This window comes from Bos mutus, chromosome 16, assembly GCF_027580195.1.
Source record: "Bos mutus isolate GX-2022 chromosome 16, NWIPB_WYAK_1.1, whole genome shotgun sequence".
Classification (NCBI taxonomy): domain Eukaryota; kingdom Metazoa; phylum Chordata; class Mammalia; order Artiodactyla; family Bovidae; genus Bos; species Bos mutus.
Genome location: NC_091632.1, coordinates 62,644,276 through 62,661,235, shown reverse-complemented (window position 1 = coordinate 62,661,235; position 16,960 = coordinate 62,644,276). Strand labels below are relative to the sequence as shown.

At 39.7% G+C, this 16,960-nt stretch overlaps 1 protein-coding gene across 1 annotated transcript in view; it reads right to left on the bottom strand.

The window, feature by feature from the left end:
• Positions 1 to 5,548: 5,548 nt before the first annotated feature.
• The window catches only part of EPRS1 (glutamyl-prolyl-tRNA synthetase 1), a 64,686-nt gene continuing 53,274 nt past the window's right edge, over positions 5,549 to 16,960 (bottom strand). Inside the window, exons 27-32 of the mRNA XM_005905563.2 lie at positions 16,558 to 16,755; positions 15,922 to 16,095; positions 12,350 to 12,510; positions 9,361 to 9,439; positions 6,017 to 6,081; positions 5,549 to 5,911 (exon numbers count right to left, since the gene is read on the bottom strand). Of these exons, the coding sequence (XP_005905625.2) occupies positions 5,761 to 5,911; positions 6,017 to 6,081; positions 9,361 to 9,439; positions 12,350 to 12,510; positions 15,922 to 16,095; positions 16,558 to 16,755 (828 nt within the window). The 3' untranslated portion in view covers positions 5,549 to 5,760. The remainder of the gene's footprint in view (positions 5,912 to 6,016; positions 6,082 to 9,360; positions 9,440 to 12,349; positions 12,511 to 15,921; positions 16,096 to 16,557; positions 16,756 to 16,960) is intronic.

Genomic DNA, 16,960 nt, shown 5'->3' with positions numbered 1-16,960 from the left:
CCCATGTCCATTGAGTCGGTGATGCCATCTATGCATCTCATTCTCTGTCATCCTCTCCTCCTGCCCTCCATCTCTCCCAGCATCAGGGTCTTTTCCAAAGAGTTGGCTCTTCGCTTCAGGTGGCCAAAGTATTAGAGCTTCAGCTTCAGCATCAGTCTTTCCAATGAATATTCAGGGTTGATTTCCTTTACGATTGACTGGTTTGATCTCCTTGCTGACCAAAGGATCTCAAAGAGTCTTCTTCAGCACTGCAACTTGAAAGCATCCATTCTTTGGTGCTCAGCCTTCTTTATGGCCCAACTCTCATATCTGTACATGACTACTGGAAAAATCATAGCTTTAACTATACAGACCTTTGTCAGCAAAGTGATGTCTCTGCATTTTAATACACTGTCTAGGTTTGTCGTGGCTTTTCTTTCAAGGAGCATCTTTCTATCTGCAGCGATTTTGGAACCCAAGAATAAAATAAAATCTGTCACTGTTTCCACTTGTTCCCCATCTATTTCCCATGAAGTGATGGGACCAGATGCCATGATCTCAGTTTTTTGAATGTTGACTTTTAGGTTGGTTTTCTCACTCTCTTTTTTCACCCTCATTAAGAGGCTGTTCAGTTCCTCTTTACTTTCTGCCAATAGAGCTGTATCATCTGAGACTTATTTAATAGAATCTTTTCATATCATTTCAGTACGACTGATGTTCCAAGCTCTTCAATTTTTCAGTCAGGTTGAATGAAGCCACCAGTTTAACATCACCCCCTGAGCCCCAGACATGTGTTTGTGCCTGTTATTCTAACCCTGATGGTTTGGCAGAACGGGATGGATCGCACTCTCCAGCTGCTGTCATCTCAATGGCAGGGTTGTTACAGGGTTACTTTGGCAGGGGTCACCTCACGACGTGTCAGTGTCACCGTCACTAGGCAGTGGCCGCCCACACTCAGTCCATCTCCTTGTCCACTTGATAGCCTGATTTTCCATCTAAAATAGAATAGTTTTGAGAAGAGGAAGCTAAGAAGAGGAAAAAACGTTTAACTCTCTACTGTCTGCTCTAACACTTTGTACATTGCAGGCACTCAATTCATTAAAGAAATAAATGGCTAGCACTTTGCAGACGCAGTGAAAGTGACAAAGGGCCAAAGATACGTTTGAAAATAACAGGGCTGGGGCAGCTGCCTCCGCAGATCCCTGATGCTCCCAGAGCCGCTGAGCACCACAGTTATGTGTTTCGGTTGTTTAGCGGCTGAGTCGAGTCTGACTCTTTGGCAACTCCATGGACTGCAGACCTCCAGACTCCTCTGTCCACAGAATTTCCCAGGCAAGAATACTGGAGTGAGTTGCCATTTCCTTCTTCAGGGGATCTTCCCAACACAGAGATCAAACCTACATCTCCTGCACTGACAACCAGATTCTTTACCACTGAGCCACCAGACCCTTCAGTGCAGGGAGACAGAGATTTTTTCTTTTATTTACAGGGCAACAATGGAGAAACAGACATAGAGAATAGACTTATGGACATGGGGAGAGGGGAGAAGGGTGAGATGTACGGAAAGAGTAACATGGAAACTTACATTACCATATGTAAAATAGATAGCCAACGGGAATTTGCTGTATGGCTCAGGAAACTCAAATAGGGGCTCTGTTATCAAACTAGAGGGGTGGGATGGGGAGGGAGATGGGAGGGAGGTTCAAAAGGGAGGGGATATATGTATAGCTATGGCTGACTCATGTTGAGGTTTGACAGAAAACAGCAAAATTCTGTAAAGCAATTATCCTTCAATAAAAAATAAATAAATGTTTTTGCTTTCCGCACACTAAAAGACAATGACTGCAACTTAAATACAAAAGAACTCTACAGTTAAATCCACAGCTTTATACATTTATCTCACTCACGTATCAGTGAAAAATCACCAACTATCAAAAAAATAGGAAAAGTTATATAGTTATATAACAGATGACTAATATTTATAACGAAAACCAGCTATAATTAGGGTGGTATATCCAGACTCTCAAATCATAATGCCTCTTTGCTTGCCTTATGGAATGTTCCACTGCTGCTGACCTCGCCACTAGCAGCCAAATGAGTTGCCGTTATTGTCCAATTTTCATGAAGGCTTCATGTGATTTACTGACATAATTAGGAACTATTCTAAACACACCATCATGGATGAACTAGAGTTTACTAATACGGGATCTACACCAGAAATCACAGCGAGCGGTGCCTGCAGTAAATATACCTTGACCTCTTTATTTTCTTTTTGAAAACCATGAATATCAGGCACACAATCACTTTCCTGTCAGTCATGTATCCGGCTAGTGACTGCAGCCTGCAAGTAGAAAATAGTGATAGTTTCTAAAAGTTTGTAGTCAGGTTGATGCCTTCTTGAAAAGCACCACTGTGCTTAAGATATTTGGAAGTTTTGATATTTTAGCTGAACCTCAATTTAAGAAAACAGCCAGTTTATCACACATAGATTTGGGGTTAAGGATTCCTTTCCTAACATAACTGCTTTCTGGAGAGTTCCTTTAAGTAGTGAGCATTTCTTTAAAACAGCAAAGGTCAAGCTCTTCTGTGATTGGTTTTGCGGATCTGAAGCCTCAGACAATAGCATGGGATCTATCTGTCTGTGTGTCAGAGATGGCCACTGCCTCCAAAACAGCCAGGGGCCACAGAACAAAATGTGGTTAGTCTTTCAACTACTTTTCAGGCTTTTGTCAGGGACTGGCAAAAACATAAAAAACACCTTGTCCTTCAAAGCAAGGGTCTCCAACCTCCCAGATCTAATGCTTGATGACTGAGGTGGAGCTGATGTAGTAACAAAAAGTGCACAATAAATAGAATGCTCTTGAATCATCCTGAAACCACCCCCCATTCCCCAATCCATGGAAGAATTGTCTTCCACCAGGTCCCTGGTGCCAAAAAGGTCAAGGACTGCTGCTTTAAAGCATTTATTAATTTGCAGACAAAAAACAAACTCCTAGGCACCAAGGTAATTACTGTCAACTAGAGCTATATATCCCAGGAGCAACTTCCAAGTGACCTTGCATCAGTGTCGTAACTAACACTAGCTATTATTATGCGCTCAGTGTTGTTCTGAGTACTTTATGAGGTAGAGTAACTATGATACAGATATTAGACTTCTCTCCTTCAGCTGAAGGAATAGAAAGTTTACACAGCTACTAAGAGTAGAAAAGCAAGATAAAACATCCTGAACTGCCATGTATCAATAATAATTCTGAGTACACAAGTATGGCTCAGACACCTATCTCATTATCTAGGCATCTGAAAGCATGTTCTATGCAATCTGCTTTCCTATGATAATTTCTTACCACTTCAGGAGAGTTTTGCTGTGTTCTCATGCACAGCAGATACTTTGAAAGGCTTTGCATATGTTTTTCTTTCTGCCTAGATTGTCCTTCCTCTTCTGCTTATTAAAATTCTACTCACCCTTCAAAGCACAGCTCAAATTTCAAGTCCTTTTTTGGAAACTTTTCCCTTTATATTTATCACCACCAAGTGGGATAACATATTAGATGTAGCAGGGCTCTGAAATGAGATAAACCAAGTAAACAAGAAATGGGGAATGAAAGGCATTGCAGGCAAAGGGCCAGAAGTGAGAAATAGCGTGTGGTTTATAGGGAATCCCAAATGGTTAGGTTGCAAAGGACTCTACTAGACTGATTAAAAAGGAGACTAGACAGGTAGGCTGAACGGAAAGAGACTACATTTTATTAACCTGTTAGCAATGGTGAGCTACGAGAGGATTTTAAGGGGGAAAAAAAAGTCTCAACATACTGTACTTTAGGAAAAAGGAAAAAAACACCTGTGGGAATGTGCAATAGTCTGGCCTGGAGACAAAACTGGAGGCAGCAGAGTGATCAGTGTAAGAGGGAACAGGTGAAAAGGTGACCTTGATGCTGAAAGGAGGGACCCAAGAGACATCAGAGGTAACAGGAATAGGTTTCACAGCCAACTAAGTGTGGCTGATGAGGTGCTGGAGAAGCCAACCAGGAGGACTCTCGGGGTTCTAGTTTAAGTGACTAAGTCCATTTTCGTAATGCTAATCTTTCAGGCAGGAAATACTGTATGTAGGAGGAACAGGTCTGGGAGTAGAGTGAAATGAGGTTTTTGAGACAGGTTGACCTGAAATGTTGATCCAACACTCAAGAAAACCCAACATGCAGTTGGGATGGAGGGCTAAAGCTCAGTCTGGGAGAGAAAACCGTTGGGAGTCATCATCCTATTAATGCTACTTGAAACCACAGGATGAGATGAGGCTGATTAAAGAACAGGAGAGTAACCAGGGACTTCCCTGGCAATCCAGTGGTTAAGACTCCGCCTTCCAAAGCAGGGGATACAGGACAGATCCCTGGTAGGGGAGTGAAGATCCCACATGCCTCTCAGCCAAAAAACCAAAACACAAAACAGAAACAATATTTTAACAAGTTCAGTAGAGACTAAAAATGGTCCACAAGTTCAGTAAAGACTAAAAATGTTAAATTAAAAAAAAATAATTCTTAAAAGAATAAGAGGGCCAAGTATGGACACAGCACACCAATGTCTTACCAAGCAGGCCAAGGAAAGGAAGCCAGTGGAAGACACATGACTAAGAAAAACACGGACTTTCCTGGTGGCACAGTGGATAGGAATCTGCCTGCCAATGCAGGGGACACGGATGGGTTCTATCCCTGGTTTGGGAATGTCCCATATGCTGCAGGGCAACTAAGTCAGGGCACCACAACTTCTGAGCCAGTTGCTCTACAGCCCATGAGACACTACTACTGAGCCTGTGTGATGCAACTACTGAAACCTGCACACCGTAGAGCCATGCACAACTACTAAAGCCCAGGCTGCACAACAAGAATAGCCCATGCAACAAGCAGCCTGAGCAATGCAACAAAGAACAGCCTCCGCTCACTGCAACGAAAGCCTGAGCGCAGCAACGAAGACCCAGCACAACCAAAGAATAATAAAATATATTTTTAAAAGAAAAGAAAGAAGAGCCAAAAGCAAAAAGGCAAATTGAGAGAGTGATTTTAGTGGGGGGAAAAAAAAGAGCAACATTTTCTAGCAGCAGAGCTAAAGCAGTGAGATGTGGTAAGACAAGGAACTAAGAAGTCAGCTTGGGCAGAAGTGGCAGTGTGACCTCTGTGAGAACAGAAGTGTGCGGGGTGGGGAAGGGGGTGGGCAGGCGCAGAAGCAGGGTGAGTGAGTAAAAGCACAAAGTTGGAAGTAGAGGTGAGGAGGGCTTACCACTCTAGTAAATCATGAGTGGTGTTTTAAAGACCCCACAGTAATCAGGAAGAAATTTCAACAGATTTCAAGAGAAATCTCTTTTGGGACATCTGTGGTTGTATTTTACTTTTTAAACAGAAAGCTTAAGGGCAATTTTAATATTCCAAGGAGTTACAAAAAGGAAGCACTCCAACACGGAAGAAATGGGAAATTGGTGGTGCAAGGTCTGAAACAAGAGGGCTACATGGAGCAGAACGGTTAGAATAACTGTGGCATAGAATTAAGGTATTTCAGAAACAAATGAATACATGAAACAGTATTAGTTCATGATATTTATTACTGGGGCTGGTTACAGAAAAGTTTTTTTTCCACTGTTGATTTAGGCATAAGAATAGGTATTTGTCTCATGTGACTTCCTTTTAGAACTTCTATTTTTAAAAAAATCATAAAACTGTCTCTATCTGGGAAGATTAGTATCAGTTCTTTTTTTAAAAAGTGAGGAGGGTCGAAGCTGGGGTTTTGTTGTATGCCTCAGTAACTACGACCGAACAAGGTGTAGTACTTGGCAGGGTTCTTTCCACACACGCACTTGGCTCCCGGCGGCAGCTCGCAGAGTGGTTTGAAGGGGATGCACAGGCTTTTAGCTCCCATTGAAGGAGCACCGGGCTCAAGATCTTGATCCCTGAATCAAAAACAAATAAAAAATCCATTCGTTTATACCATGCATTTCTATTCTTTTTCATTGCAATACCTCATAGGTTTTATCTGTTAAACATAATTATCTTACCTGGCAGTGGTCTTTTTGATCCAATCTTCACAGTCAATTTCCCCACAGAATGGAATCTGAGCAATCTAACAAGAAAAAAAATGTTCAGTATTTACAACTCCTTCCATTCTATAAAAGGAACATTTGAGTTTTGCATTAAACCTGCAAGCAAAAAGGACAGGCCTCCCAGCCCTTTTCAGGCCATGACACCTTGCAAACCTGCTAAGAACTTTGCTCAGAGATGCCCGAGATAGGAAAGCAATATTTTCCACTATCCCAAACCCACACTTTATGTAACATCGGCCCATAACAAAGACATCTTTGTAATACACTTAAATGACCAAATAAACTGGCTGCAACATAGTGCTGAAGAGAAGGAACAAAAAGTGAATTTCAAAGCATCCTCATTTCAAATCTGCACTGCCGCCTGCTCTACCTGGCTCCAAGGTTATCAGGAGGATGGAGAAGACAAATAGTAAACTGATTTTCAGTGAAACAAAGTGTGAGTTGCTCAGTCCTGTGCAACTCTTTGTGACCCCATGGATTGCAGCCCACCAGGCTCCTCTGTCTATGGGATTCTCCAGGCAAGAATACTGGAGTGGGTAGCCATTTTCTCAAGGGGATCTTCCTGACCCAGGGATGGAAACCAGGTCTTCTGCATTGCAGGCAGATTCTTTACTGCCTGAGCCACCAAGGAAGTTCATATAATTAAGTATATAATTTTAATTTTATATACAAACAATATAAAATTAATTATTGGATATATAAATAATTAATGTAAAATCTAAATGTAGAAACTCTGCAATGAAAACAGAAGAAAAAACAAACCTACAGACATAAGAGCTGAACTAACAAAGTTAATTCCCTGTATTGAAACTTACTAAATCATTAGCATTTATACAAACAAAAAGCATGAAAAAATGGAACATTCTTAAAAGTATTTTTTAAAATTTATTCTAGAAGACAGAGTAGGGGGAAAACCTTAATCAGTCTCTAATTATGCTATGATATAAATACTAACCCAATTACAAAAACTGCAATAAATTTAAATTTAGTTTCTTAGAAATTTTATTTTTGTTAATGTACAACACAAAGCTATATTTTTTTATAATATTAACAAATTTTACAATAGTCTTATGTCTTTGCACTAAGAAAAAAAATCACTAAGACTTGGAAAGGTATTTCTAAAAAAATTTTTTTAATTTAAAATGGTAAAGCATGTAAACAAATTCAACCAAAGTTGTTATTAGATGTATTTGGACTCATAAATGATACTTTTGTGAAAAACAAAAACCAAAAGATTCAATTCTTTTTAGCCTCAAAGCTTTTGATAAGATCTGAAATTTCTTATTATTTATGCACATAATTTATTAATGTGAAAGGAGAATACACATTTTTAGGTGATTTATTCAGCCATAGAAAGGTTTTTACCTTTTTATCTTTCATTTTTTCTACATCTATATTTTAAAAAGACAAAATCTTTTGCAATATATAGTTTCTTGAACTCTTCAGCAGAAATGTTACTGATGAGAAATAGTAATGTAATAATAGAAATAATGATCAACAAATTAAAGATATATTTATGTCAACAGTAACAAGTATATGTTACATATAAATGACATCTATTTTTCATTCAATGAAGACCACCTCCTTGGAAAAATTTACTAAAATCAAGTCCTACAAATCAGATATATAAAAAAATTTTTTTTCATTTATACCAACAAGGAAGGGTAGAAAATCAAACTCTCACTTACATTCAAGTTCCAAAGATCCCTTCCTCCTTCTTCCCTCCCAGTAAATCCAATTTTATTTACCATAGCTTCAAAGCTTGCTTGACAGTCAGTCAACATAGCTAAGCTGACCAACAAAAGGTGAGATGGGAGATGAAACTGACTACTGAATACAAGAAACAACAGTTGTTTTGGTCTCTCTGTGATCTTTGGACATACAACCAAAATACTGTATTCTGGTTCAGGACAGATGTTGAAATGTCTCCAACAGCTTATCTAATATTAGAATATGATTCCACTAATATCTGCTGAGATTCATTTCTTTGAAAGCAATGGATTAACTGATAAGTTACTCTATTGATTTATTAACTCTTATGCAATGTCTTTAATAGACTTTACTGTAAGAATGACTACCATATTTCTATAATAAAGGAAATCATAAAATTCAATACTTTATGGAACAAAAAAATTATGAAAATGTAAATAAATCACAGTGGAAGAAAAAATATACACAGTGTCCATTCTCAGGCAAAAAGGCTAGAAGAAATAGAAATCTGAAATATGTTTGAAGTCAAGTGACAAACGATGGAAATCAGAAAGGTGGAAGATTACTAAGGCAAAAAACCAAGAATAACAGAAGGCTAAACACTATAGAATTATAGATCAGAAGGGGATTTTGATACTATTTTGTACTTATTTTTCAGATTAGTAAACTGACAGACATATTAAGAGGTCAATGATCACAACCAACTAAAATCTTGTCTTATACACTCAGGATGAATTTTTTAAAAAGATACAGAGAAAAAGTACATTAAGCTGAATCAGAAGAGAGACCCTAATTAGTATTAATTCTAATACTAGGCCTGCTGTTGTATGGCTTGGGGTAATTCATTTAGACTCTGGCCTGTGGCTTTCTCATTTATAATCTGGGGACACAGAACAGGCTGTATAAGTAAACATGTATACCAGAATACTAAAGTTCATAAGTGATTCATTCCAGTAATTAATAATTTTACAAACTGAAACCTCTTCTTTATGAAAATTAAGTTTTGGCTGGGAACATGTGCATATACAGAGCACACAAAACTGATAAAACCTTAAAGAGCCATTAGGAAAACCCGTGCAGTTTTATGGAATCCAGTAGTACCCACTCATTCTCAAAAACAGGCTTAGAAATGAGTGATATTTTTCACTCATTATTCAGAAAGATCAATCAATTAAGATCTGGGTAAGTACAAACAGTGAGAGATCAGAAACAGGCATTCCTTATTTTAGGAATCTGCCCATTAGATTTCTAAAACTAAAACAATGTTTACTTTAGGAACTTAAGCTGAGAAAACAAAATGAAAATTTTCAATAATGAAAATATTAGGGATCATACAGAATGAAACTCATTCAGTGAGCCTAATGAACATGAGAGAAAGCTGTTATAAAATCAGTTCACAGTGTTATCCAAAAATAACAGAATATTTTACTGCTATAGCAAAATCAATGGAAACCAGAGGCTGAATAATATATAAACCTTTTATGTGACAGGCTTTGGAAAAGGGATTAACATGATACATAAATTTAATGGTCTTAAAATACCACTCACTGAAATACGTTTATATTAAAAGATTTTCAGAATTCTCTTACCTTCCCAGAATCAAGCTCCTTCTGGAAGTCCTCCATTGTATTAGCCACAACCATATGAGTCTTAAGGTCTTCAGAAGCCCTATCAAGTAATTAGAATACATATTTTTTCTTACTAATAAACTAAAGCACATGTTAGTTCAGTTGTGTCCCACTCTCTGCAACCCCATGGATGGTAGCCTGCCAGGCTCCTCTGACCATGGGATTTTCCAGGCAAGAATACTGGAGTGGGTTGCCATTTCCTCCTCCAGGGGATCTTCCCGACCCAGGGATCAAACCCGCATCTCCTGCGTTTCCTGCACTGTCAGGCAGATTCTTTACCACTGAGCCACAGGCTACCCAGAATTAGAAGTGAATACGTATTTTTTCTTACTAATATGACAGTTTTTTTAATGGCATAATTTAATGAAAGAATAACAACTTAGAATTGAGACGAATTCAACATGAACCTCAACTTTGTCTCCAGCAGTGACAGTCAGTGAACTTCATCACTAGCTATTAGTTAGCTCATCACTGCATTACTGGAAACATTAAAAAATTTGCCAAGCACATGCAGATAACAATTACTTTTGTCATAGTCATTAAATATCTACTGATCAATATTCTAACTCCTGGCTTTACCACTTATTACCTACCAGAGTCTAGGTTATTATTTAAACTTCTCTGGTCTTAGTTTTCCCTTATACAAAATTGGAAAAATACTCTTCTAACCACCATATCAAATTGTTGTGAGAATCAAACACAAAGGCATGAAAATGTTTAAAAAAGGAAAAACACATAAATATATATTATTCAAGCTATTTTCACATACTCTGTAAGTCTTCTGTAAGAACCTCACCTTCCAGAAATGAAATAAATATTATTCTCTTCCACACTCACAGTCACACATCACACGAGGAGCACTCACGGGTGGGGACCAATGAAGAGAAGGCATATGTTTCTTTTCTGAACCTCAGGGCTAGACTGTGGGAACCCTGACCATGACTATTCGCTGTCCACCAAATCTGTTTCCCTTTCTTCTGACTTTTTTGCAGTGAGGTGGGTGGGCCCAAGTGACTAAGTTACAGCCAATGAGATACAGAAAGGAATATGCCACTTCCAAGGCTGAAGCCTTAAGGAAGGAAAAAAAATACACTATTAATGTAAGCAACTTACACTAATAAATTTACTGAATTAAAATGTCAATACACAGATGTAAAGAACAGACTTTTGGACTCTGTGGGAGAAGGTGAGGGTGCGATGATTTGAGAGAATAGCACTGAAACATGTATATTATCATATGTGAAACAGATCACCAGTCCAGGTTTGATGCATGAGACAGGGTGCTCAGGGGTGGTGCACTGGGATGACTCTGAGGGATGGGATGAGGAGGGAGGTGGAGGGGGTTCAGGATGGGGACACATGTACACCCGTGGCAGATTCATGTGAATGTATGGTAAAACCCACCACAATATTATAAAGTAATTAGCCTCTAATTAAAATTTTTAAAAATGTCAATAAAAAAGTCCTGTTTTTTTAGCCATTAAAACAGTGTCTTTTCCAACCAGGGATGTACATCTGGATCACACAGAGCATGTTAACAATACAGATGAGCAGAATCTATCTTAATAAACTATGAATAAGAGTCTCCAGGTATAAGGTCCAGGTATTTTTCTGTTCCCAAAGCTCCCAGGTGACTCTGAAGAGAATCTCTGGATAAGAATCATTGCGCTGAGAGCACTATTCAGGTGACAGCAACGAGGACAGGCAGCTTTCTAATCTTGTGTCTCTGACAGTATCTCCTGTTCTGAGTTCAGACGAACTTCACATGAATTATGCATTTGTTGGCCAAATAAATCCATGAAAGTCAACCTCAAGAGACGTTATTATCATTCGCATTTTAAGGCAAGCCAGCCAACAAAAGCAAGTTCACTTGCCTACCATCACATAAAAGCACCAAAGCCAAGGACAAAACTGATTCACTCCTTATGTGCAAGATTTACTGAAGATGAACATGAATCGGACACAGGTATTAGAGGGTAAACGAGGAAGGTGCAGGCAAGGCCCCCCACCCCAAACTGAGCCTCTATCCCCAGTGGCCACAGGTCTTCCTCTCTGCTTCAGGTGGACAGGAAAGAAAATAAGGTGCCACACATAGGCCCCCCATCTTCTGGTGCCTGTGCCTTGAGATCTGTGATTCTAAAAGTCTCCTCTCCAGAGGTCAGGGCAGCCTCAAGCCTTCCCATCACCCAACCCCCTTCAGGAGGTTCTTAGCCTTGGTGACATATTATCACCACCAGAGGGCGATTACTACTCAAGGTGCCAGGCTCTCTGCTGCTGCTCCTAAGTCACTTCAGTTGTGTCCAACTCTGTGCAACCCCACAGACAGCAACCCACCAGGCTCCCTCATCCCTGGGATTCTCCAGGCAAGAATACTGGAGTGGGTTGCCATTTCCTTCTCCAATGGAGGAAAGTGAAACGTGAAAGTGAAGTTGCTCAGTCGTGTCCGACTCTTAGCGACCCCATGAATTACAGCCTACCAGGCTCCAGTTTTTCACTGCTTTTTTGTTTTCTAGGGAGAGTACTGGAGTGGGGTGCCATTGCCTTCTCCGCCAGGCCCCCTAGGCCAATTAAATTAACACCTCTCGGGGAGGGTCCCAGGCACAGGTAGTTTGAAAAGCTCCCCAGGTGCTGCTAATGTGTACCCAACAACTGAGAATCAGTGCTTCTGCACCTCAAATCTGATGTATCATAAAAGCTTGGATCTAAAATGAACCCAAATCAGTCAAAGGGACAGATAGTCCATCACTCCAAACCCAACAGGGAGCAGAAAGCATATAGAAGATAACCACAATATGAGTCAAAAAACCAAAGAGAAAGGCCAATTAAGAACCATGGGAGTTCGGAGGGAAAGATGACTTCCCATGGGGGCAATCACGGATTCCTTGGTAGAGATCTCAAAGGCTGAGCACAATGAGAAGACGGGAGGCACAAGCAACTCTAAGGGACTGACCGGGTGAAGAGGTTAATGTGAATGTCTTCCAAAATAGCATGAAGCTTCGTCTCAGCCTCATTTTCAGCAATTGTCAGCTTTTCTCCAGTGTCTCGTCTGACAGCTACAAACTGACAGTTCTTCATATCACGTGGCCCAACTTCAAGTCTAATCGGGACTCCCTAGAAAACAAAAAAGCAGTGAAAAATGACACATGCACATCTCCAATTGAATAAACAGACTGATGTCATGGCTTTACCTACTATAAATCATAAATATCCGAAACACAAAAACAGATGCAAACCACTTTAAAGAGAAGGTAATATTCCTGATATACTTCAAAAACCTATTCCAATGAGAAGGCATAAACCTAAGGATGAAGCTACTGCCCAAGTGGCTCTGAGCTGGGAAAGAGTTTAATGGGGAAACAGGAGGGCAGCTGTCCAGCTCGGTGCTCCTAACTTCTCTCACATAACAGCACACATGGAAAATCACACTTGCATGGCACACGGGGGTAAACACAGTGGGCTCCTTGGCACATCCTGGACTCATTCATGGCACATGGTGTGCTTTGGTGGGAAGGCCCTGGCTCTGGCTGCTCTACCTTGAGCATCAGAATTACTGAAGGACTTGTCAAAGCACATACTGCTGGGCTCCGCCACCTGAGTTTCTGATCTCAGTAGGCCCAGGGATGTGGCCCGAGAATTTGTAATCCTATCAAGTTCTAAGATGATAAAGAATCCACCTGCAATGCGGGAGACGTGGGTTCTATCCCTGGGTTGGGAAGATCCCCTGGAGAAGGGAACTGGCTACCCACTCCAGTATTCTTGCCTGGAGAATTCCATGGACAGAGGAACCTGGCGGGCTACAATCCATGGGAGCACAAAGAGTCGGACATGCCTGAGTGACTTCTCCCTTCACTTTCACCAAGTTCTCCCGTGATGCTGAGCTGCTGGTCCTGGGACTAAAGAACCACTCCCCAGGAGCCCAGGGTTTTTACAAAGGAGCTTAAGGAGCATATGCAAGTTTAAGCCTTGTGGATGTTCAATCCTTGTGAATCCACATAATGACTTTGCTCTGAGTGGATTAAGGCTTAAGAGAGAGCCCACTTTTAGGGGCTAGAAACTTCCTGACAAATAAAACTTTAACACATTTTCCTTTTTTGAGTGAATGATCCTCTATAATCATTTTGAATTTAAATTAGGAGCCTGTCTACACAGTTCAGCTGATCAGTCGTCCCCCAAACCAAAGCCAAACGAAAAAATGTAAATTTTACTCTAGAAAAAAAAGATTTACCCCCTAGAGAAGACTTACTTTATAAAATAACAATTCTCTGGAACAAAATACTATATACTTTCACATTATTTTATGGTTTCCCTTTATTCATCCAATGTATACATTGGATGAATGTATACATGCATGGACCGCAGCCTTGTCTAACTCAGTGAAACTAGGCTATGCCGTGTGGGGCCACTCAAGACGGACGGGTCATAGGGGAGAAGTCTCACAGAATGCGGTCCACTGGAGAAGGGAATGGCAAACCACTTCAGTATTCTTGACTTGAGAACCCCATGAACAGCTGGCTTAAAGCTCAACATTCAGAAAAATAAGATTATGGCATCTGATTCCATCACCTCATGGCAAATAGATGGGGAAACAATGGAAACAGTGAGAGACTTTATTTTTGGGGGCTCCAAAATCACTGCAGATGGTGACTGCAGCCATGAAATTAAAAGACGCTTACTCCTTGGAAGGCAAGTTATGACCAACCTAGACAGCATATTAAAAAGCAGAGACATTACTTTGCCGACAAAGGTCTGTCTAGTCAAGGCTATGGTTTTTCCAGTGGTCATGTATGGATGTGAGAGTTGGACTATAAAGAAAGTCCAGCACCGAAGAATTAATGCTTTTGAAGTGTGGTGTTGGAGAAGACCCTTGGGAGTCCCTTGGACTGCAAGAAGATCCAACCAGTCCATTCTAAAGGAGATCAGTCCTGGGTGTTCATTGGAGGGTCTGATGTTGAAGCTGAAACTCCAATACTTTGGCCACCTGATGTGAAGAGCTAACTCATTTGAAAAGACCCTGATGCTGGGAAACATTGAGGGCAGGAGGAGAAGGGGACGACAGAGGATGAGATGGTTGGATGGCATCACCGACTCAATGGATATGAGTTTGGGTGGACTCTGGGAGTTGGTGTTGGACAGGGAGGCCTGGCATGCTGCAGCTCATGGGGTTGCAAAGAGTCAGACATGATTGAGAGACTGAAATGAACTGAACTGATACATGCGTTAAGAAACAGTGTTAAGTGCAATGATATTTTAAAAGATGAATAAGAAAGAGATCCTGTCCTGAAGAAGCTTCATGTTTTGCAGAGTAATTAAGGCATGCATACAAATAATAAAAATCAGTGCAGAAAATCAGAAAATCAAAAGTGGGAGACTACCCTCAGCAGGAAGAGAGAAGAAAAGCTACTGGAGAAGGCAAAAATTAATGAGTAATCATCAAAACAGAAGAACGTTCTATAAAATAACTGACCTATAATTACAAAAATGTAAATACCATGGATGACAATGAAAGGCTGAGGAACTACTCCTGATTAAAAGAAACTAAAAAGACATGACAATAAAAACGCACTAGGACTCCATCCTATCCTGGGCAAGGGAGGGCTGGGACAGACCAGAGGAAGGCAAAGGAGAGGCCCACAGGCGTGGAGGACTATTTTTTACCTTTCAGTCCAGTTAGTAGCAAGGGATAAGTTTCTTTTTGGTACCTTGGGCAAGTACAAATGGGTTTAGAGAAGGTATTACTGAAATCACACACTTGCTATTTCCAAGTAAGTAAAAAAGACTGCAATTAAAGGGAAATTTACACAACTTTAAAGTCTTTATTAAAGGTAGGAGAGTATGTAAAGGAAAAAGTATATCACAAAAGGAAAGCAGCATCAATGTAACTACTATCCTTCAGCAGAGATTTATCTGAGGGGCCATTTAAGACAAATAAAGAGATAAAGATGAGCAACTTTGGGAACCCAACATGCATTAATACTGAATAATCCCAGTATGGCTAAGACTGCATATTTGAAAGCTTGAACCTGCAACTTCACTACCTCTTCCCATCCACTGCCTGTAATATGAGTTTATAAATTCTTGACTCCTAACTGCTAGTTCTAACAAGATTTCCTGTTTCATCATTAAGAAAAACTTAAATCTCAGAAGTCTGAAAAATAGAATAAAGAACACAGATCACCTATTAATGACTGTGCAATAAAAGTTAAATCAAAAACATTAAACCAGAATTTAGACTAGACTTGAATATACAAAGTAAGAATGAACACACCACTGTTAAACTGTGGTGTGAAATTACTCTCTGATTAGCTGCACCAATGACAGCTATTAACAGTTGATGTCCATGCACCATGATTCTGATAGTCTTACTATTGAAATAACTTATTTTATGAATCCTTGATATAAACGTTTTAGTAACAACCATAGGGGGTTTGTTAACCATAAACAAGGTCTTCAAGATCATTTTTATTCAAACAACAAAATTCCAATTGGGAGAGTGGGAGTAAAATATGCAACGGAAGACTTTACCTTGAGTTCCCAGTGATTGAATTTCCAACCTGGTGAGTAATTATCTCGCAAATCAACTCGAACTCGAATATTGACACTGAGTAACCGCCTTTGATAATCACTGCATTTTGCAAGTAGAGCATCTCTGTCTTCTTCAGAAAGTGCATTTGTGATGCCACAGGGAATAACCACCACCTAGAATCCAGCATGATATTACAAATTTGTACAAAGCAGCATCATACAAAAGTAATGAATTCACAATCACCACCTAGCACTCACAAATCAAAACCTCCTAGTGGCCATAAATCTTCACAGCAGTCAACTTCTGTGGTCTACACAGAATATCTAGCAATGAGCTGCATATTGTCTGTCCATGATGAATGCATTTTTGTTTCTCATTTAACCTATTATAAATCATTTCAAAAAATAATTTCTAGAAGTTTTATAAAGTAGGTAGAAAATTTTAAAGGGTAGAAAACAGTAACATGAATAATACACATAGTTACACAACACTGAAATCTAGACTGTATTCTGTGTTGTTTCCATATCAGCAAAACCTACCTGAATGACATCCAGAAAAGCACAGTTTTCAATTTTCTTCACTAAATATGGCTTGAATTTTATAAAAGAAATGATGACCAGGAATACTTTGCTTACCTGAACACAGGCGACACGGGGCGGTAACACTAAGCCCACGTTGTCCCCATGAACCATGGTCATCACACCAATAGTTCGAGTTGTCAGGCCCCACGAGTTCTGATAGGCAAACTGCTTCTCTCCTGCTGTCTTTGGATCTTCAAAAACGATTTCAAACATTTTAGAGAAATTCTGTCCTAAATGATGTGATGTTGCTCCCTAAAATAGAGAAACATATCTTTTAACAACCCATTTTGCCTTTGAAATAACTACTGTTAAGACCACACACCTTAGCATGGCACTAGATCTGCTTTATCTTCCCTTTTTATGTTAAATGAGTTTTTAAAGCATAACTGATACAAAAAAGACTAAGACTAGTTAAAAAAAAAATTCTATCAGAATTAATACAGAAGACAACTATTAT